We start from the raw sequence: 22,092 nt of genomic DNA, 5'->3' as shown, positions 1-22,092 counted from the left end.
AACATATCTCAAATATATCAAAAGTATACAGAAAAACAATTGTAAACCCCTTGAAAGAAAACATTAAAGTATCGTACATGACAAAAATCACTAGAAATCTCCACACATGCACTGAAATAAATCTATGTTATGGTCGAGACTATGGAGAGCTATCAACAAGAAGTTATAACCAAAATATATCTAACTGTACAAAATCCTCCTTTTTGAACTTGCAAGAAATGTTTTATCTCATATTCTTGGTTCAGACCTCTGAGTGTCAGAGTTTGAAGTGTAAAGATGTAAAAACTCTCCCTTTGGTGAAGAGGAGCGTTCATGTCCTCTCCTCTTCTTGGCGTACGAGCTTTCTTGATGCAGATGTGACTCTGCGAGGGCATTGGATGTTTTACCTCTTTCAAATGCTCTGCCGCTGGGCTTCGCTGGTCCTGTGTGCCAATACAGCTCCTCTTGTCGTTTGGAGTCATTGTGCAGGCGTTAAATCAATGCTGATTTGTGACTTGCACCTGTGATGTACAATTCTCCATCTAAAATTGCATTGTAATTTCATTTTGAGTGGTTAAATTAATTACAATTTCAAAAATCTACTCAGTCAGTATAAGCTTGGTTATAAAATCATATAGTATCTATATAATATATAGTATTAGTAGCTCGTCAAGGTCCAATATTTTGACTTAAATGATCACGAAAACTGTTTCCTGAACTGCAGTTTGCAGACAGTCTGAAAGTAAAACCATGCAAAAATAACTATAAAAGACCATAAGGTAATGTAGCTGGAATGTATTTGCATCTGTAAGTGGAAAAATATAAAATGTATGCACAGCCTGATGCACACTTACCAGTGTGGGGGTGGTGTCTGCATACTGCTAATCTCACATGCATGCAGACCTACCATATGTTCTGAATGTATTCCTCGTTCTTCCATTACTGTATTTTTTCCCCCCCCATAAATGTGTCCTCTCATTTGTAGACCAGTTGCATGACATTAAGCAAGAAGATGTTGAAAAGGAAAAGGCCATTACAGACATTACAGACCATCCCCATAAACCATTACAATCTGCTGCACCATAGGCTTTTTCTTTGCTTCCCGTGAAACATCTCTTTGTGATATGAAGTGCCCTGAAGGCAGCAGAGCAACTGTGAGATGCAGAAGAGGAGAAATGTCAGAGGAAATTAGGACAAGCCGCCTGTTAGTTTTGCCACTGTAAAAATCTAGCTTCGATGATGGGAAAATCTGAAAAAAAAACAAAGATTAATGGAATAGTGTGGGAAATACGCTTATCTGCTTTCTTGCTGAGAGTCAGATGAGAAGATTGATATCACCCATGAATCAATCTTCTCATCTGACTGTAGGCCAAAAAAAGTTAATAAGTCTCGTTTTCCCAAAACGTTTAAAGATGAAAATAATCGTTAAGTCAGCTATACTGTTAGTTCAAAGTTTGTAAAATGAATCATGTGACTTAGTGTTCATTTTGTACTTTTCAGAGTAGTTTGGCTGACTTATGAGTTTAATATTCACATATGACTGACCTGGTTAATATTTTATGCTCTGGTGATGCATTCAAGATCATTAAGTTGGTAAAAAAAAATCAAAGCGGACTCAAGAATCAGCATTTTGTCAGGAAATGGAGTCAGCAACATGTGCATAATAGATCAGCAAATAATAAAAAACAACTCATGTGATCCTTAATAGCATACAGAGTGCCCTTGTTGGTTAATTTTTTAACTTGATTATAAACTGTAAGACTACTCAACCAAACACATGCAGCGCTTTACAGAAGACCAGTGATTCAACACAGAATCAATACAGATCAAGTTACAAACACGAAATAACATTAGGCTCTAAAAAAAAAACAAGTGCTGGCTTGGAAATACTTCAGCAGCAATGGGAGATTTGTTTTGTTGGTGCAAAGTTGATTAAATATTCGCCTCGGACTTTATATTTCAATCTGGCAGTTTCACAATCATGCGGCAGCCGAATGGGTTTGTTCAAAAGAAAAGAGATCAGTGGTTTTCAAAGGCTCCACAGAGTTGCGTTAATGTGCTGTTGTGACTAGTTGTTTCCTTGCATGTGGGGGGGGAACCAGACTGAAGTGAAAATTCACACTGTGACACCAAAATCCCCCTCTGTTTTCCACACAGTGCTGCGAGACTGAAGTCAAGGCATCTATCAACACCGGCAGCCAACACAACCACATCTCCTCCTCCTGCTGCCAGAGGCTGGGGTAAGAAACACCGAGCAAATGCATACGAACCGCCTATCTAAAGCGGTTTTTAACAGTCGGATCAATCAAGAGCAAACACTTCACTCTAATAATAAAGAGTAAAAGTAAAACCAAGAGGAAGCCTGAAGATAAAGTGATAACAATAGAGGATAAAGACAATTCAACAGTAAAAGAATTTGTTAAAAATGAATCTTTGAGGTGAGATTTAATAATGACAGCCTATAAGCTTTTTGAGGCAGGTTGGTGTAGATCATAGGAGCCTCAATATCACCTTCATCCTGACATTAAGACTTCAAAATGACTGAAAAAGCTCCGCCTGAAGATCAGAGGCTGTGCACTGGCTTAATAAGAGTATCAAAAGGATGTGACATTTTGTTCTCATCTTAATTTCAAATCAGATCTGAAGGTAACGGGTAAATAGTAAAAGCTGCTGAAGTTCTGTACTGTTTGTCTTTAAAATCCTAGTTAATTTGAAATCCCAGCTACACAAACTTTTGGTAGTCTTTTTAATAGAAACCTAATGCAGTTTATCACAGAGTGACATATAATGAATAAATCTATTTCTGGGATAAATCAAATGAAATGTCCCAAAATGTTCTTGTCTTTGAACGATTGAAAATATTGTTTTGTGTGTGTCTCTTTTGTGTGTGTGTGTGTGTGTTATCAGACTGGTGCCCAGTCAGGACAGCCCACCATGTGGTGGGACCAGTTCAGTGACGGGTCTGGAGCTGCAGCTGGGCAGACAGACGGTCCAGTGTTCAGCTTATGTCAAAGGTAAGAATGTTTGGTCATACTAGTGTAACCAGTGGTATCTAACGTTGTGTGCGTTGTGTTTTGATGAAGAACAGGAGAACAATAAAAAAAATGGGTGTTGCAGCCAACACATTCAAACACAGAAAACATACCTAAATCCTCCGGTCAATGGTGACGTCTAACTTGAGCTCCTACACACATGAAATGACATAGAAATGTGTTAGCATACTGCACAATAAGTTTAAGCTAACAAATAAACTTACAACCATAACAGGAAGACCACAATGTTGCTTACCTCTCACAATAAAAGCACAATAAAAAAGGGGAGAGGTAAAGGTGAACGTTGGGGTAAAGAAACTCAGACTCAAACATTTCACATATTGACCCTGGAGGAGTAGCATGTCAGGTTATAACTATTTAAAGATTTTGTCCAATTACAATTCTACATATTACTGCTGTATAATTTACACTAGAATAGTGCTGAACTGGGGAAATTAAGTGACACTATTCAATGATTTGGATTTCTATTTTTTTGTTAACAAGACTAAGAGTCTTGAGCTTTGCTAGCAGCTCTGTGAGGTTGTACTACAGTGGTGCTTTGAGCTAAATGCTCAGTTTTGCAGATATTTGGTCATAAACTAAAGTATTGGACATTTAAATGTCCCTGATGGTGGCGTTTCCTTTAGCGCCACCATCATTTAAATGTGTCCAATACTTTTGTAACATGAACAGGGATCACCAAAGTTATTATTATTCATTCTTAGGGGAACATGAGTATGAGTGCTGAATTTCATAGAAATCCATCCAAACTATTTATCTCAGCTATCCATCAACATCCACACAGCAGACATCGAAGCTACTGTAAATCTTCAAATCTTATCAACAGAGCAATAATTTTCAAAAGGACCACCAGTACACTGTCTATTGGAGCCAGGGGTTTTTTTGGAACCAGCATCTAGCGGCTGTTGGTGGCATCGCATTTTACTTCCATATCGGCTTCAGCCACAAGCTACTATTAGCTGCTTGGGTGGCACTAAGGAAAAGGCCTAGAATCACTTAAGTCATTAAAATTCATCCTCTGAGCACCATGGTGGATTGACCACAATTTATCCTGAGGGGGAGAAGAATACGTGTACCAATATTGGCACCCTTACAGCCAAGATGGCTAAAAACCCAATGTTTTTACTGTAGTGGACATTTGAGTGCTCCCAAAGGGTGCTGGGGTTTTTTCAAACTGTCAAAACAAACTATGCATAAATGCAGTCACAGCTCTTGCAGAAAATACATGCTGTGTAATTTCTGTATAGTTGCTGTTAAAAGAGGTTTTGAGTTGTGCTTGTCTGTGTATTTAGCATTTAGACAGTGCACCCTTCCATCCAGACAAAAATTACCATTAAACAAAACAATAGATAGGGAGACAAGAATAGCAATATTTTCAGTCCAACAAATGTCTGTTTGGCTGCTCTGTGACACTTATAATGATGTATACACTGTTTATGAGTATTATGTTTACATCTGCTGTAATAATAACGCCAAGTACGTCTTTCCTGGGAAAAATCCCAATGCCTCAAACACTATTGGATAGATTGCCAAGAAATATTATACAGACATTCATGGTTCCCATAGGATGAAACCTACTGACTTTGGTGATCCTCTGACATTTCACCATGAGGCTGACATTTGTGGTTTTGAGTAAAATGTCTTGACAACTATGAGATGGATTGCTATACAATTTGGCAGAGACATTCATGCCCCCCCCCCCCAGGATTAATTCATAAAGTGATATCTTTGGTGATCTCTTAGTTTTTCATCTACAACAACATCGGTTGAAATTACAAATGCTTGCAAAACTAAGGATATTCCCATCAGCCTGAGCTTGAATTGTTGGTTTGTGCTAATTATATAATGTACATCTAATGTATCCATAGATAGAGGGTGTTTCCACCACAGGAACTTACCCAGAGGACTAAGAAACTTTAGGGGAACCCAAGGACTAAACCTGCATTTCGATTGGAGGAACTAGGGACTCATTTAGTTCCTGTAGGATAGTCCTAAGGGCTACAAAAACCCCTGGTTCGGGTGCACTTTCTGAAAGTACAGGATCTTAAGGGACAGGGTTTGCAGGGATGAGTGTCGCTGATTGGTCGAATACAGACACCACAGCTACTTCAAATTGTGTACCGCTTCATTCATAAAACAAGGAATTACTAATATTAATATTAGGATGAGGGGAGGACATTTCTCATTGTTTGTTGATGTTAAAAGTTAAGTTAGGCTTTGCAAATTTGCTTAATATGCAGTTCTTCAGATGTGGAGGACACAAAAACAGGAAAGCACGACAGTTCCTGAGATTAGTTCCTCTGGTTCCACAGTTCCTGGAACATTTTGGTGGAAAAGTTGCTTTAGGGATCATGGTAAACAGTATACCAGCTTAGCATCCGCATGTTAGCATTGTCATTGTGAGTATGTTAGCATTTAGCTCAAAGCACCACTATGCCACTATGACTCTTCATCTTCTTTTCAGGAAAGATGTATCCTGTCATGGATGTTTTACAGCAAATGTAAATGCTCTCATGAACAGGGACATCCTTGCTTCTAAGATAGCTGAAGATTAATTCGTCAAGCACATTTGTTCCATCACTTGGAAGACTTAGAACTTATTTTAGAGTCAAATCCTATTTCGAGAACCCCAAACCATAAAATTAGAGAAATATCCTCACATGGTCAAAAATGTCGTTATACTCTGGAGACTTATCTTAAGCTTACCTTAGTTATGAGGACATTTGTTCCTCATAAAGATAAAAGACCACACACAGTTATTTATTTTGCAGTTCTTATCTGGACCTTCCACTTACTCCTTAATTCATCCTCTCCAGTGAATAATGACTCCAATTCAATCCCTAAACCCGGCGCTTGACTCTTTCATGGACATTAAAATCTCACTTGGCTCCAAAACTCTCACTTCACCATTACAAAACTCACATCTCTCTCTCTCTCTCAAGTTCATATGCTTATCAGCGCTCATTAACACAAGAAGGAATAATTTAGTTGTGTTGATGACTTAACCTGGATTCAGGCTAATATATGCATGTTGAAAGTGTTAATGAGGGGAAATCAGTGTGGCTTTCATAATGCAGTAATAAAAAATTTCACTTTCTTTCTTTCCTGTCCCTCGTCGCTTATCTTCCTTCTCTTTTCTCACTTTCAGAGGATGAGGCGTTTGAGCTGTGCCTGGGTCTTCAGACTCTGCTGGAACTTAATGTAAGGCCCTCATTTGCTTTGCTAATGTTTTGTGTGGCCTTATCATGTCTCTTTTGGTGTGTGCTATTTCAAAGAACCACCTGCCTGGCTTGAAATTAGGAGCAAAGAGAAAGAGCAAAAATACATATTGGAGGAAAAATTAACATTTGAGCAAAGACATACTGTATGTGGTGTTATCACAGGGGGAAAAGGCTAGGTAGTTATTTTGGTGGTACAGCTATCTGTTCGCTCCTCACTGTGCGAGTGAAGCCTAGATAAGAGTGAATCAAGGACATGTGGAATTTTGAGTTTGCACATTTGAAAAACGCTATTTAAATCCCATGAAAAGACTACCTGCGCTCTGGTTTCATGATTACATCTGCAGCAACTGTTTCATATCTTCTCAAAAATCTAATTAGAGTAAGACTTGAGGGTGTGAAAGGAATATGAGCTGTAATTTTGTAAATTAGCCCTTAAGGACTTTGTAATATAAGATTGAATTTTTCCCTCCGAGCTCATTCCTCTAGTTATGTCTGCTAATTTTCATGAACAAGTTTAGTAATTAATTATGATTAATGTCCTTCATGATCATAGTGTTTACATAAATGTTGTTTAACAGAGATTCTGCCTTTACTAAGGGATGCATCAGATATATTATAGTCAAAAGTCTTCATCATGTTAAACCCACAGCTAGGTGATTATAGCATCAGTAAGTTATTTAAATTACTCTGATGGTGGACGTTTTTGTTTGTAGAAAAATGTAGAGTTCTATAATTTCTGTCATTGCTTAATGTTGATTATTTTTGTTGTTGAATCTACGACTTGCTTTGTCTATAAAATGCCTGAAAATAGTTAAAACTGCTGCTTGTTTTGCACGACCAACAGGCCAAAACCCAAAGTTATTCAATTTACAACGATAATGCAGCAAATCCTCAAATTTTTTGCTCAATAAACGAGTTTGATTATCAGATTTGTTGTTTATCACATTTCTGTCCACTCACTAATAATTAAAAACACACACACATGTTTCCTTGTCAGATTGGTTATTGTTTAATAATTTTTAGATGCCTGAAGGGGTGAGCTTGTGTTGCTGAATACATTTTTTATTGCTTTCTATCCTGTTAATCTTCTCCTTGTCCGTCAGATATGTCTTGTGGGTGTCCTGAACCCCCGGACTGGGAACTGCTGATATCTAATCATGTTTCCCACTTATTTCCCCACACAGTGCTGCTTGGACCTGAGCAGTCGGGTGCTGAAGTTGCAGGGCTGTGACGAGGAGCTGCCCTTCCTGAAGCCTTCGACCGACAGCCAGTGCCAACACGACACCAACGAGAACCTGTGAGCCCGATTCGACGGCGGCGATCGCTTCCTCGCATCTCGACTGCTGTTTGCGGCGACGCGGTGCGATGCAGTTTGTGTCTGGACCGTCCGATCACAGTGTCTCCACACTGCCAGAACACGGATGAGCATTTGAGTTTACATCATTGTGTTTGTAGAAATGAGACATTCACCATGATTATCTTAAACAAAAATTAGTCTAGTTTACGGAGCGGATGAAAGCCTGTTATGGCTCAATCCGATCTCCGAGAGTCTGATCTTTCTTTCATGATTTATCTGTATATTCAAACCAATTTCTCTGTTGAGCTGCTTGAGTGCACTGACGCTCTCTAAAAAGGGAAAACCATTATAATCATCTTAAAGTGAAATTAAGTGGAATATTTTGTGATTTGGCTGTTCAGAAAATACTTTAAATGATCAAGTGAATGACTAAAGTGGCGGTAGTAAACCTAAATTATTTCACTTCGGATATTTAAGGCATTGTTCGACATTTTGGGACATAGACTTATTTGTTTCCTGCGATGAAAGTTAGACAAGAAGATCAATACCACTCTTACATTTGTAAGGTGCAGCAGCTGGTTAGCTTAGCTTAGCACAGAGACTGGAAACTGGCTCGGACTGACTATCAGCACCTCTAAAGCTCACTAATCAACATGTTATATATCTCTTCTGTTTAATCCGTACAAAAAATTAAGTCTAAAAATGTCAAGTTGTCACTCCTGGCTAAGAAACAGTACCCCTTGTGAAATCACAACTTGACATTTATGCACTTCAGTGTTTAAACAAATGAGATATAATGTGTGAATCAGTGAGGTGTAGAGCTTTAAAAGTGCTGGTATTGCAGTTTTGCTACCTCCGGACAGAGGCAGGCTAGCTGTTTCCAGTCTTTATGCTAAGCTAAACCTTACAATTAACAGACAGATCTTCTCATCTCACTCTTGGCAAGAAAGTGATAAATGTAATTTTTTTTCCTTTAAGAATCATCATGACTCATCTAAAAAAAAGTGTTGGTACTCAGGATGCCCTTTTGAGTGTGTTCAAAGGAAATTTTGAGATGCCTTGAAGTTTTTTTGAAATCTCGTGTAATTAAGTGTGGCTCAGGCTACCTCCTTAACAGACAAGGACGGATTCTCATCTAGAATTTTAAAAGAGATCTGAGGAAAATGCCCCCCTTTTTTTCCCGTAAGATGTACAGTCAGCTTTGTAAAGCCCCTTCTGCCCCCCCTTTTTTTTTCCAGGAGCAAACTTCCAGCCTGTCACGATGGCCTAGACGGAATTACAGTAGTTCCCTATAAATCCCCTCTAATAAAAATAGACTTCGGGCCAGCCAGCCAAACGTATTTGAGTCAGACTCAGCTACAGAAATATCAAAACATTCCATCTGCATGACTTTGTAAAGTTCAGCCTTTGTATAAGTCTGCATGTTTGTGTACTAGTCTGATTGTGTGTATGTCTGAAGGGTATGTGTGTGTGTGTGTGTGTGTGTGTGTGTGTGTTAATGTGTGTGTGTTGGGAGTTGAAGCAGGTTTTTACTGCCTTGTTATGGCTCGTTGTTTCACATGGGTGGGGGGGGGGTGAAGTGGAATGAGTCTTATCTCCCACAACCGGTCTACCGAGCTCCGGTCAAAACAAGCTGCCAAAAGCCGACCCCAGCTGCCTTCCCTCTCTGCCTCTTTCAGGAGATTTTAATCACTCGGCTGAGGCTGCACTCTGTGCCAAGGCCCCTTCTTCAAGCTCATCTTCCTCTTTATTTAGAGGGCCGCTCTTCTTTGTGTACGTACCACCTTTTTTGGCTGACGGTTTTCACTCCGAACACCTCACGTTTGCTAGGTCTTTTAACGAAGCCTGTCACGAGAGAACGAAAACAAGCCCACCGTCTCCGCCCCACTACAGTTGCCACCCGCCTCTCTTGCCTCTCTTGTGTTTTTCTTAGTGTGGAGAATCAAGAACTGCCTCAGATGTGCTTTCCGAAAGGCCATCAACGCTCTGCTTTGATAACACCTTGAGCTGTTGCCGTGCTTATGACTGTGCTACAGTATCCATTCTTCATGAGGGGTCATCCACGCGTAGTTTGGCAAATGTTTGTTTCTCTTTGATGTACTAGTGACCTTCCTACGCTGTGTGAGAGGAATCGATGTATGACAGAAATTTATTTTTGGTGTTCTCTCTTCTTCTGAACAGTATTTTCTCTGCCTAATAAAAATATGTATTCTGGCTAGCTCCGTTTATATTTGTAATTTTTTTTAATATTAACCGACACAACAGAGGAGTGAGGGTTCTGTTTTGACAAGCAGAGCGATATTATGTGAAAGGGCAGCCGTTTAACATCTCTAATCTCTCGTCTGTGTGAATAATGTGACTCAGCAGGCTGGTTGTGAACGGGCTCCACTAGAAGACAGCGAGAGCAGCCAATTCCTCATAGTGATTCCCATGGTCTGTACTAGCAAAACACCCCTTCATGTGCCCTTCATTGGTACATTCTGCTATATAAAGAACCTCGTCATGTCAGAACAGAGAAAGCAGATGTTCCCAAAGCACCAGGGGGCTTCGACGATTGACCCCTCTGACCATCGAAGGTTCCCATCTCGCTGTACTGCATTTCTTTCAGATAGAGAACGGTACAAGTCAAATCTTCAGTTTTCTTCTTCTTTTATGGGAGAGCAAAGACAAGTCACGAGTAAAAAATTACAAAATATTTGAACAGTTTCCATCCAAAGTCTTGTTTTCCAAGGTCAAAACCTGAGATTTTGTCAAAGATATTTTTATAGAGCATTTTGGTTCATATACAGATGACAATGAGTCAGTTATTGCTCACTGTGAAGCCAAAGGATGAGTTATATACGTATCCACTTGACTTTCAATCAGTGATGACTAAAAAAGAGAAAGAAGAAAAGGTGGAACAGTAATAACAAACTTGCTTCCTCTAATTCTTTCATATTTGTGTGATATGGTGAAATGTTACGGATGGAAAATATAGTTTGTCTCTAATTTTAAGCTGTGAGGTATTTAACGAGGGGTTGCCAAATTCTCTCAAATAGAGAGTTGTTTTTTTTTTTGAAGCAAATTGAATCTTTTCTAAATGTAAGTTGTTCATTGAGTCATCCAGACACATCTTTAAGGGTTTGAACCCTGAGATTTTAAAGTTTTTGCTGTCAGGAGCGGAAATCCAAAAAATCAAGTCAAGTCTGTTGAAAGTCAAGTCTTAAGTCTTACCAACAATCAAGTCCAAGTTAATTCTCAGGCCCTTCGTTTGGAGGAAAAGTAATGTTTTCATACAACCTGGTAATTTTAGCCATCATCATGATTGCACTCAAGTTAGTGGCAGAGACAAAACAGACTCACAGGTCAGTCTCTAAACGCTTCGCTCAACTAGACACTGACGACAATCTGACAGCTTTCATTGTCAGATTGAGTGGAGAACAGAGTGGAGACAATTAGAGAGTTTTAAAAAACACTCTGCATTGCAGAACCAATCCAAAGTCTTTAGGGCGGCCTTTCATATTAGGGCGGTGACATGCACTTCACTACGGAGGAGAATGGGAGGGAGAGCATCATATCCAGTAAGGCGTGTCCTTGACAAAATGTGAGGGGCGTAGGTTTGTTAGTGGCCGTTCTCACCACCGTTCAAGCAACTACCGAGCATTTAGAAATCCCCAGATGAGATCTCTGATTGCCTGGTATCGTGAGACTACACTAAAAATAAATCCAACAAGGATAGAAATACAAGGAGTCAAACCATCGGACATGTTATGAACAAACTCACCAGTTAACCAAATGCATTTGGAAGAGAGCAATACGATTACAACTCAATTCGTCTGCTGGAAACAACCATCACATTTTCCAGACTGACCTCCTTTCCAACTCAGATATTTAGCTGTAGTTAGATGCGCATCGAGTTTTAATTTTAAAAAAATGAAGGGTCAATGACAACATGTCAGGTTTGAAATCTGAATGAAGTGGTTTAGATAATCTGCAGAGGTGGGCTGATGCTTTAACTACTAATTACTGTTATGAGTAATGACACTAGTGTCAATACAATCAATACAAAACATCTCTTCTACACTGTGCACATTTTAATTTAACCAAAGAGTAGAGAAACTGTCTCTGCAGACACCATTCTGTTATTATCGTTCTTTGACTTTAGATCACTTTCTTCTATGTGAAGATACTTCTTAGTGCATGTGTTCGTTTGGTCTTGCAGTTTTTAATAAGCATGTGATTAAGTAATTAACAGAGAACAGTGAAAAGAAGTGTTTAATGTCTGAGAAAACAACTGGTGGTTATGAAAGTAGGATTCAGATGTAGTCTAATGAAGCATTGCTCATTTATACATGATAATACACTAGCACACATTTAATAATAAATAATACTGCTATAAGTATTGATAATTCTGGCCCTTGTATAACATGCTATTGGATGTAGAGCTGCAACGATTAGTGGCCAACTATTAAATTAACCAGCAGCTATTTTGATAATTTATTAATCATTTTGAGTCATTTTTTAAGTCGAAAGTTTAAAAAAAAATCCAAATTCTCTGATTCCAGCTTCGTAAATGGGGCAAAAGAAAACATTTGAGGATGTCATCTTGGGTTTTAGGAAACAATGATCAACATTTTTCAACATTTTCTGACATTTTATGGACCAAACAACTAATTGATCAATCAAGAAAATAATCAACGGATTAATCAATAGAGAAAGCAATCGTAAGTCGCATCCGTGATTGAATCAAAACCAAATTTTGTGTTATTGTTTGACTTCTCTTCTTCAGGATCTTCTCCAGAACTCAATTACTTTAGAGGACATAATGTTATCATAACTAATAGAAATGATGGCCAAAACTATGAAAATAAGACCGAAGTTGTAATAAACCGTAATTTGTGTGACTTGAGTCCAAGTCGCAAGGATTAATAGGCTCAACACATACAACACTACACATGATGATACTAACAAAAACCAACAACATTTCACAGGAAAGCTAATGAGAGTAGATGCTAAACCTCGAGGTGTACAGGTAAGAGATGTATAACAAAAGAAGTCATCCACTTCCATTACTCTTTTTTCAGGGACACATCTGCATTAAATTGGTATTTCAGTTCTGGTTGACTGGTTTGTTTCCTTGCAAAAAAAGACAAACTGCATTCATCATATCAGCGCCGTCGGGCGATGCTATTTTTTTTGGTTAAGCTCCATGTGACAGCTCCCTGCAACCCGTAAGCCAAGGAGCGCACGAGAAAAAGAACACGAAATTACAACAAACTCTTGTTAAAGAAGATCCCCCTCAATCCGCCCCCTCGCTTGTTTTGAGTCACTCTGCACACCACATCCTGTTACCGTTGCAGCAGGTAACACCCCTAGTAGGAAAGTACCATTATACTCACACAAAACACTGCGTGGTAGTGCATTTTAGACAATGAAAGCAAGACGCTTTGTCTTAAAACCACAGACTTGATCACTCGAGACGCTGCAGGAAGAGAAAGAAACGAAAGGAAGGTGTGTTAAATTTTTGACTTTGACCATCAAGTTGCTCTTTGAGCAGCAGTCAGTACTGAATTGTGTGTGTTGCATTAAGCAGTGTCCCTCATATAGTATGTAGAGAGGCTCCTCTAACTGAGAGGGCAGAGTTTTATCTAGACTAGAGATTGCAGTAGAGGGGGCACGCAGTGATCTGCAACAGAGAATGACTAATATAAATCTCCACCCAGAGGAATAGAAGCACATACAATAACACTGTGATCTCCCCGAGCTTTCAGTACTCATGAGCAATGAATCCTCTGAGGCTCTGCAGGCATCACAGACTTTAAGTATAGAGCTGCATGCTTAGCTACCCATGTAATTGTATTTATAGATAATTAATCTAATCTAATAAGTGAAGTCAGACGTAGGAGCAGAACTTGGAATGTCCTCAACAGATACAATAAGACAAGCGGATATACTGTACAGGAGTTATAGATACTGTAGATTTGTCTGTGAACCTGCTTCCAACGTTAACTGCCGTCATCATTATCGTATCCTTTCAAGGTGCATGAAATCTTTCAAGTTTTTTCTTAAAACAAACAGAAATGTCAGTGGATTGAAACAGTTTTCCTTCTTTCCCATATAATTTATCTTACTTAAACCTGCATTAGCTGTTTTTTTTGGCCATATGGGGGCAGCAGAGACAAGTTGTGAACGTAACATCGACATATCATTTACCTTTTATGTTGATATGTTGCACTTGTTAGCAAACAGTTGCTTATTTCCACAGAGCAACATTATCATTCATTTGGAGTCATGTTTCTATCCATCTGGTGAATCGTTTTAGAGCTTTTTCTACAAAAACAACTGTCTGCTGCAGCCAAAAACGGCACCATGAGAATTCTGAGAGTGAACCAAAACAGTAAAATTGCAGCTGGACAGTTGAACAATGAGCTGAAACTCGCCATAAAGCTCTGTAAGGTTGAGGAGAGCTGCAGAGTTAGGTGATAATTCTCTTTAGGTTCATCATTACAAGCGATGCCTCTGACATTACACACTGTCCTTTGATACATTGTTATAGTGGAAATATTGCTTATAGCCACTTTAAAGGGCTCTAAAGAAATGCTGGTCAGTCTGCCACTATGGTGCAGACTAAAACATCTATTATGTATCATCTATAATGTCATTGCCATGACATTTTGTACAGACATTCATGGTCCACAGAGGCTGAATCCTACTGACTTTGGTGACCTGCTGACTTTTCCAGCAGTCAAAGGTTTTCTCTTATCTAGTGAAATATCTCCACATCATAATTTGTCCAATACTTGGAAAACTAGTAACAATCTTAGCTGTAGTTTCTGTTTGGTGCTAATTAGCAAATGTTAGCATGATAACACGTTAAACTAAGATGGTCAATATTTCCTTGTTCTGGTTAAAAGATTCATAAGATTAATGAAAGCACAAAGCAAACCAAATGTTCTTAACCTGTGATCAGTATTCTTGAAATGATTAAAACAAGATTATATGAAACTCTAATCTGCACTTTTTAGATTTCTACTTCACATGATTAGGATTAGGATAACTAGATGGTAAGATGGGAGGGTTAATGTGGGGAGAAGGACTCTGCCTTTGTCACAAACCTTTGATATAAGCACAGCCTAGTCCTCCATCCAGAGCCTTATCACAGCATGTTCACTCCCACACCAGCAAGACTGTCTGCAAGACGGGCTGCAGAAGAAATTATTTACTTTGCCTGTCACCAGAAATAGCTTTCTATCTGTTTTTGTCCTTCATCTCTATCAATAGCATCTCCTCCAGCTTTGTATCACTTCTTCCATCTGGTGAAGTGACACACACACACACACACACACACAAAGTGCAGCCCTGCAGGTTTTAGTAACTCAGTGGGAATAACCCACAAGCCTTAACCTCAGCATGTCAGGTAGGGATGCTGAGAGGGGAATATCGATCAGACCAGGTCCTCTACGGTGAAGCAGCTGTTATGTAACGTGCTGTGCCAGTGAGTGGGAGATCCTCCGGAGAGGGTTTGAAATGAGACAATGAAAACATTTAAGCTCTCGCCTCGAATGAATCTCATGGAAATTAAGATGCAAAACCAGAAACATTTATTATTACAGGCTGCAGGGAATGAGGACAGAACAAGACTAATGCCGCATTTGTTTCATGTTATTACCGAAGGTTATTTTTACCTTAAGGTATTACTGTAATTACCATTTTCTGATTTATAAATACTGCTCATGTGCAAGCCCCAGTGAAAAATCCCATTTTCCCTGTAATTTCAACTGGGAAACTTGTTTTTTTTGAAAGCTGCAACACTTGAAAGTACCTGAAAAAGCAAACAAACATGGATGTCTCACATTAAAAAAAATCTGCATTCAAGGTAATTTAACACAAATTTAATGCACATAGAGTCACTGAATATGGATAGTATTATTCAACCCTCATACGACCGTTTTGAATGTTTTGATGATGTCGCAATTCATAAACATTGGAATTTTTCCATTTCTACTATCCATCTCACATGATGAAATCGCGGCAAAGAGGCCGGTTTGTATCCTGGGATTAATTAAAACAGTCAGAATGTAATATCTAGGGGACAGGGTTGTGTAGAGGTATATTCTGTCCCATTCTGAAGTGTTTGACAAGTACATTTTCTGAACTGTCGGAGGCTGCTATGGTTGTTAAGGTGTTTATGGTACATAACCGGCAAACCTAACCCTGCTGCAGCTCTGAACAGCTCATTTCTGTGGAGAAATGTTCTTACTTTCCATTATACAGCATATAAAAATCCTGTGACATAATTGATTCTGTGCTGCATCTTAAAAAAGGCACTGCAATATAAACCCCACGGCGGGAAAATGACGTGGGATTAATTAAAACAGTCCTTTTCTATTCAGCCTTGCACGGACTACCTTTCATGCTTAGTCTCAAAGTGACACAGAGTTCAAAAAGAAGCATTAGCCAGTCACATTTGAGGCGCACTGTTCCGCTGATCAAAACACTATTAGGACTTTTAACTGCATCTGTAAAATGGATTCCAATAAAAACTAACCACTTGCAGACTACTGTGTATAATCAAGCAACCAGTTAGATTTAAATCGTCTCTGCATCTGCTCAGATAAAACTGGTGGTTATTAAAACTGCCTGTTGTGCTGTTCATCCCGCAGCTATCCCCCAGTGTGCCTGAGGGGATGATGAAACGGCGCAGAGTTAAGCCCGACGTAGACGAAATTGGGTGCTGTTAATCAGTGGTGTCAGTTCCCTCAGCGGATTGGAGCTGTTGATGGAATGTGATAGAGCTGGTGTCAAGCCCTGCCCCCGCTTTGGTGGCTGGGGGTCCAGCTGTCTGTCAGTCAGGATCAGATCCACATTACCACACCCACCTCCCACTGTGTCGCCAGGACCGAGCACGGGCACTGGGCAAAAGCTATTTCTGCAGGGTTTTCCAAGCCTTTACAATCCTCTCTCCACTTAAAGAGGACAAATCATGTCCATTTACAGGACTATTTTTGTATTCTAGGGCTCTACTGGAATATCTTTGCATGATTTACAGTTCAAAAAACTCTTTATTTATCCTATACTGGCTCTTGATGCAGCCCCTCAGTTCAGCCTCTGTTTGAAACAGGCAGTTTTAGCTCCTGTCTCTTTAAGGCCCGCCTCCTGATGAGCCTACTCTGTTCTGATTGGTTAGCTTTCAGAAGCTGCTCCAGAGCTATGTAAACAAAAGTAGTAGTTTCATTTCATTATTTTTCTCATTTACCTGAAATGGAAACCTTTCAAACTTCAACTTCATGCGGACAACGTGAACAACCCGTGGAACAACCTTAGCAACAAAGGCGAAGGAGCGAACAGCCACTTGTGAGCAGGCATGAACAATCTGACATCGTTATGAGGAGGAAGTAGTTTGCAAACAGAGTGTTTTGACTTGCAGGGAACATTTTTAGATATTTACACCTCAAATTTTGGAACTTTAACCATGTTAAACACATCAACGTCGCCTGGTAATTTTGCGGAGGCTTAAGCCCTGAATATTTTTGAGTGTAGCTGCGAATATAATTTTACATGTAAGCCTATGTGAAGCTCAACAAAATACGTAATATGTGTGATGCCATTTAGCCACCTCTCAATTCAGAAATAGCGTAACTTGCGCAGACTTAACAGCTGTTAGCTCAGCTTCCTACTGCAGTTTCTGTTGTAGCTACTAGGAGCGCCCAGTTGTGTTCTTCAGTTTGAACACTGTATCCTTGCATGAGACCCAGAGACAGCTGTTACTGTTAACACGGACCATCAAGCCACCACCAGCTCCCGCTACGTGGGTGTTTAAAACAAACAAACCCTCCGTGCTGACGCTAGCAGGCAGACTGGAGCCGCTTTCATGAGACAGAAGAATGAATCAGAGTTCAGAGGATCATCTATGATGTGCAGCATCAGATAATAATGTCAGACAAAATACAGTGGAGTAAGTGGTTAGAAAAGCTCTTAAGTGGAGCTAAAGTTTATCAAATTGACATAAGTGTTGTTTTAACTGTCCAGTTTATCTGCTGCTGCTGCTGCTTTTCATGGCAGTAATGTTAATGTAGCTGATGGTTTAGATAACTTGATTGCTGATGTATTCCTACTGTGCATCGTTTGTCCACAATTACTGTAATTAACACCACACAAATAAAAGTTCTGCTTCCTGCTTTCAGACTTTTAAAAAGGAAGCTTTTTATATTTCCAGAGTGAATGAAGGAATCAGGAGAGAGGAGACAGAAGAGAGGAAGAACTGTGAAGTTAATGATGTTGAAAGAAAAATTAGAGAGAAAGTAAAGAACTGATTGAAGATTGAAAGAAAGAGTTTAAAGAGGAAAGAGAAACACAGAGAGGCCATCCAGAGACATGAACACATTCAAAGCAGGAGGCAGAACAAACTGGCGAGGTCTGACTTCCACCTGTATCTGGATGATTTACTGTTCTGTAAATATTTTTAAAAGGCACAATCCCTTATCCAAATGTAAACTGAAGGACATCCTGGCAAACAAAAGTCAAAGCACGAGATTAAAACCTGCCATAAAAGGACTTACAGATACTAACACTACACAGCAACTCTATTAACGTGATGTTAAAAAAGGATGTTGACCTCGGTAAGTGTCGTAAACACGGCACTAAAAACTGACAGATAGTTTCAGTTATTAGGAAACACAAAATGCTGAATCACCATTCATCTGATTCATCTATAAGTCAAACTGTTGTCTTGATTTGACTTTAAGTTTGAGCAAATTAATTCCCCATAAGTCAGTTTGGTTGTTTTCTTATATTACAAGCATTGATCTATATTCAAGACCGTAGAGACGGTGTGAGCACTGAGATTTGTTTTTAAGATAGAGCCTGATTGGTCCATCTATCATCCATAAGGCCGACGTTTATTTATGTGTTGCAATTACAATTTGTGTGAACTCATTTCCTTTCAGCTCAGTGTAGAGAAACACAACGATACGGACAACCGTTGCAACGACACTGTCAACATCACGTATCTGTATCCGTGACGCGTCCGCCTCCACGACAAAACTAGTAGTTTCAGGAGGTCGTCCCACCCACCACCCCTAAAAAAAAATCCCGGGGTAACAGAAAGACAGAGAGACAGACAGCAGATGATGGAGAGATGAACAGTTTTTTCCTCTAGTCTGGTACTGAAGCATGTCAATATATGTTTAATGATCGCAGCTGTGAAGTATTCTGCTTCTACTCTCTACTAATACTAATTACTAGCAACTACTAATATTTATAACGTCACAATTTATAATTAATCTGGAAAGTAAACAACAGTTTTTGAAGTACATATTTAAATTTCATTCTCAATGGTTAAGACGTACCTTGAATGTAAATAAGGTGCATAAAAAAGCATCGAAATAGAGTTTGTTTATCAAAAATAACAAAAACCCTACAGAGGTCCAGGATAAACCCTGAATGTCCTCAAATCCTACAAACGCCCTCTGGTTTAACACAGACGTCTGACATCATAACAGTATAAAAATAACAGACAATCTTTACAAGCATATTATGTCCCCTTTAAGAGTCACATCTCACCATTTACAACCACAGACACATCAGAAATTGTGGTTCCAGACACAATTATATAGACACAAACTGAATATTATGAGCTTCAACCAAAGCAGTGCAGTAGAATTGATTTGTATTAAATTCTCCGGTGTTGTTGTTTACCTCCGTCACCTGCAGCGTTATAAGGCCTTGGAGATGAGCTTTAGCTGCAAACCTTGATCCATGTTCTTTCAAAGCCTGCATGTAAGTATCCTCATGTATCTAAGCAAATACAACCATCACTGCCGTGTGTGTTTTTCATCTGCTTTCTGCTCAGGATGTGTATGAGTAGTGTAAATGGATAGTGTCGCTTTGTGTAAATGAATGACTGGCGTTTTTTTGTGCAATATATGACACAATAGCTGTCTGTATTCCTCATGAATCATATTCAGGTGTAAGTGCACATCAAACAATACTGTGGATCTTAAAGTCTTTTGATGGTGAAGTACAGAACTAAGTTAATCTATAAGTGGAAAGCATAAGCTTTCCACATAAGCAAAGAGCGATTTACTTTCCTCTCTCCTTTAGACACACAGGACCGTCTTTACCAAAGACTTAGAGGATTCAATGGTTTATTTGTCACTCACACAAGTAATATCTAGTGCAATGCGATGCAGCGTGCTCCAATGGTTGAATGGGAATAAAAGAAGAAATAAGAAAAAAATATGGAAAAGAAATAAAAGCTTAAAATTCAAGCAATTCAAACTGATGTTAAAATCATAAAATTTGCATAAATCATAGGTGAAAATATGCAAAGTGCAGGTCAGTGCAAAGGATTCTCTGAAGGCAACGTGCAGGAGATATTCCCATCACTAATTCTAGGACCGAGTATTGGAATATTTGCCTGTATCGATAACAATACAATATGTTTGATATGTTAGATTTGTGAATATTAACTCTTTATTTCATTCAAAACAACACATCAAACTGCTCAATGCATCATCATCATCTATGTCTCCTGATTTAGAAAAAGGAATCGTATTAAAGATTAAAGTCTGATCAAATATTTGATGCCAACTTTCAATTCTTGGCTTTTTTTTTTCATACAGTTTTTCCAGTTAGTGCTGAAAGAGTCTCACTCCCACTGAATTTCTATTTCCAGAAATATTTCTAAGAAGACACACAATCTGTTTTACCACCGCATATCTTAGGTATTCTGTTCTGTTTCTTAACTTTTCTTCTTCACATCTTTCCTTGACATCATGACACTGTGCTTCAGAAAGTTAAAAGAAATGTTTTCAGATGAGCTTTAATCAAACTGTCAAGGTACCATTTGTCTCCTCCGGTACTCTAGCTCGCTATTCAGCACAGACTCTGTTTGATACTACGGTGAATCTTTTATTTCATTATGAGAAAAGGATGAGTTGTTGCTAATTGTGCAGAAATCTGTAAAGATATTTTATATCACTCCTCTTACTTGTTTCTTAATTAGATACTGCTTTAGTACGGCAACAATTTGACAACATTGTTGATAATTTATTAGTTGTTTGTCATTTATGAGGTAAAAATGCCAAACATTTCCTTGTTCCAGCTTCTCAAATGTGAAAATTTGCTGCTTTTTACTGTTTTATTTAACTGTAAATACCTTCAGATTTTTGCAGACAAAAGAAGCGATGTGTGTGTGGTTTAAAGGAAGCAGAAGCCGCAGTGATGTTTGGCTTCAGTATCATTTGGTCCTTCATCAGCAGAGCAGACCTTGTGCTAACAATGACAGCGGAACAGCCATGATATTTCTGCCACTGATTTGTGGATGTTTTCTTACTGTCTCACGCAGGAACCATGACAACAGATTGTCTCAGTCGAATATACCTGACTCCCCTGTGACCCCAGGGTTATGGAGGGTGGGAGGATGCAGTGTTTGCTTTAGGAGAAAGATGGGCTGTCAGTTCATGTTCAGCTCATCGAGGAGATTTTTTTTTTTTTTTCATTTCGGAGCGGCTACGTTTCTTTTAACAGATTAATCTGTCACGACTTTTATAAAGTTTACAAAGCTCCTTTAAAGACGGATGAAACCATAATAATTCCTCCTCCGTTCACCTCATTAAAGAGTTTTCAGCTTAATGTCTTGAATTTATTTATAATCATAAAGAAATCATGATTAAGTGCAGCTCTGGTACCCTGCAAAAAAAAAAAACAAAAAAAAAAGATGCTTAATTTTGTATTTTACATAACACATCATGATTATGTCGTCTGTATCTGACAGAAAACCAAGCATGCGGCATGTATTCATAGGAGAGCGCAGAGCGAGCAGCCTCAAGGGAGCGTGGTTACATGCTGTCAGATTCTACAGACGGGGTCCTCGTGATGGGTTTATTAGTCAGTGAAATGTCTCATGGCAGTGGTCTTTTATAACCATAGTATAGACATCTCAACCCTTCAGGTTTGTGTCTTCCATATAGAAAGCCATACCTTATATGTCACTAATCTTTGACAGTAATTGATCTCTTTTGTTTTAATTTTTCTAGCTTATATAGATTATTTATTACTGGATAAAACTTCAATGGGAATGTTTTATTGCAGATGAAAAAAGCCAAATGTAATCACATCTGCCGGTGCTTTAAAATCTGTAATTCCAACTGAAGGTAAATCGTTTCCTGCTGAGAGTAAGAAATAGTCTTTTTGAAGTTCTCATTTACCTTTGTTCTAAATGTTTATTCATAAATGTTTAACAAGCATAAACATTTATGTCGGTACCGTCCTCAGTGTTCAGGGTCAATGATTCACACTTCGACCTCTTTTTAAACAGGTAAGCAGTGTCAAGTTCACATAAATAGAACAAAACAAGCACTGCTGTAGAAATAGACAACATGAAGCAGATAACAAGGAAACTATGTGTGTGGCAATTACATCGATGTAAAACTTAATAGAGGAAGAGTGAATATTTACGATAGAAAAAGAAGAAAAACTAAAGAAATAAAGAAAAAAGTAGATTTCAAAATTTAAAAAACAACGTAGACAAAAATATACAACAAATTAAATAAGAACATAT

The 22,092-nt window shown here is 38.8% G+C and overlaps 1 protein-coding gene across 1 annotated transcript in view; it reads left to right on the top strand.

Moving 5' to 3' along the window:
* Positions 1–9,768, top strand: part of nrip2 (nuclear receptor interacting protein 2) — a 33,339-nt gene extending 23,571 nt beyond the window's left edge. Inside the window, exons 3-6 of the mRNA XM_067581666.1 lie at positions 2,137–2,219; positions 2,887–2,993; positions 6,181–6,233; positions 7,438–9,768. Of these exons, the coding sequence (XP_067437767.1) occupies positions 2,137–2,219; positions 2,887–2,993; positions 6,181–6,233; positions 7,438–7,554 (360 nt within the window). The 3' untranslated portion in view covers positions 7,555–9,768. The remainder of the gene's footprint in view (positions 1–2,136; positions 2,220–2,886; positions 2,994–6,180; positions 6,234–7,437) is intronic.
* The last annotated feature ends 12,324 nt before the right edge of the window (positions 9,769–22,092 follow it).

Source organism: Thunnus thynnus, chromosome 23 (assembly GCF_963924715.1).
Source record: "Thunnus thynnus chromosome 23, fThuThy2.1, whole genome shotgun sequence".
Classification (NCBI taxonomy): domain Eukaryota; kingdom Metazoa; phylum Chordata; class Actinopteri; order Scombriformes; family Scombridae; genus Thunnus; species Thunnus thynnus.
Note: the sequence above shows the minus strand (reverse complement) of the source record. Positions and strands in the feature narration are given on the sequence as shown.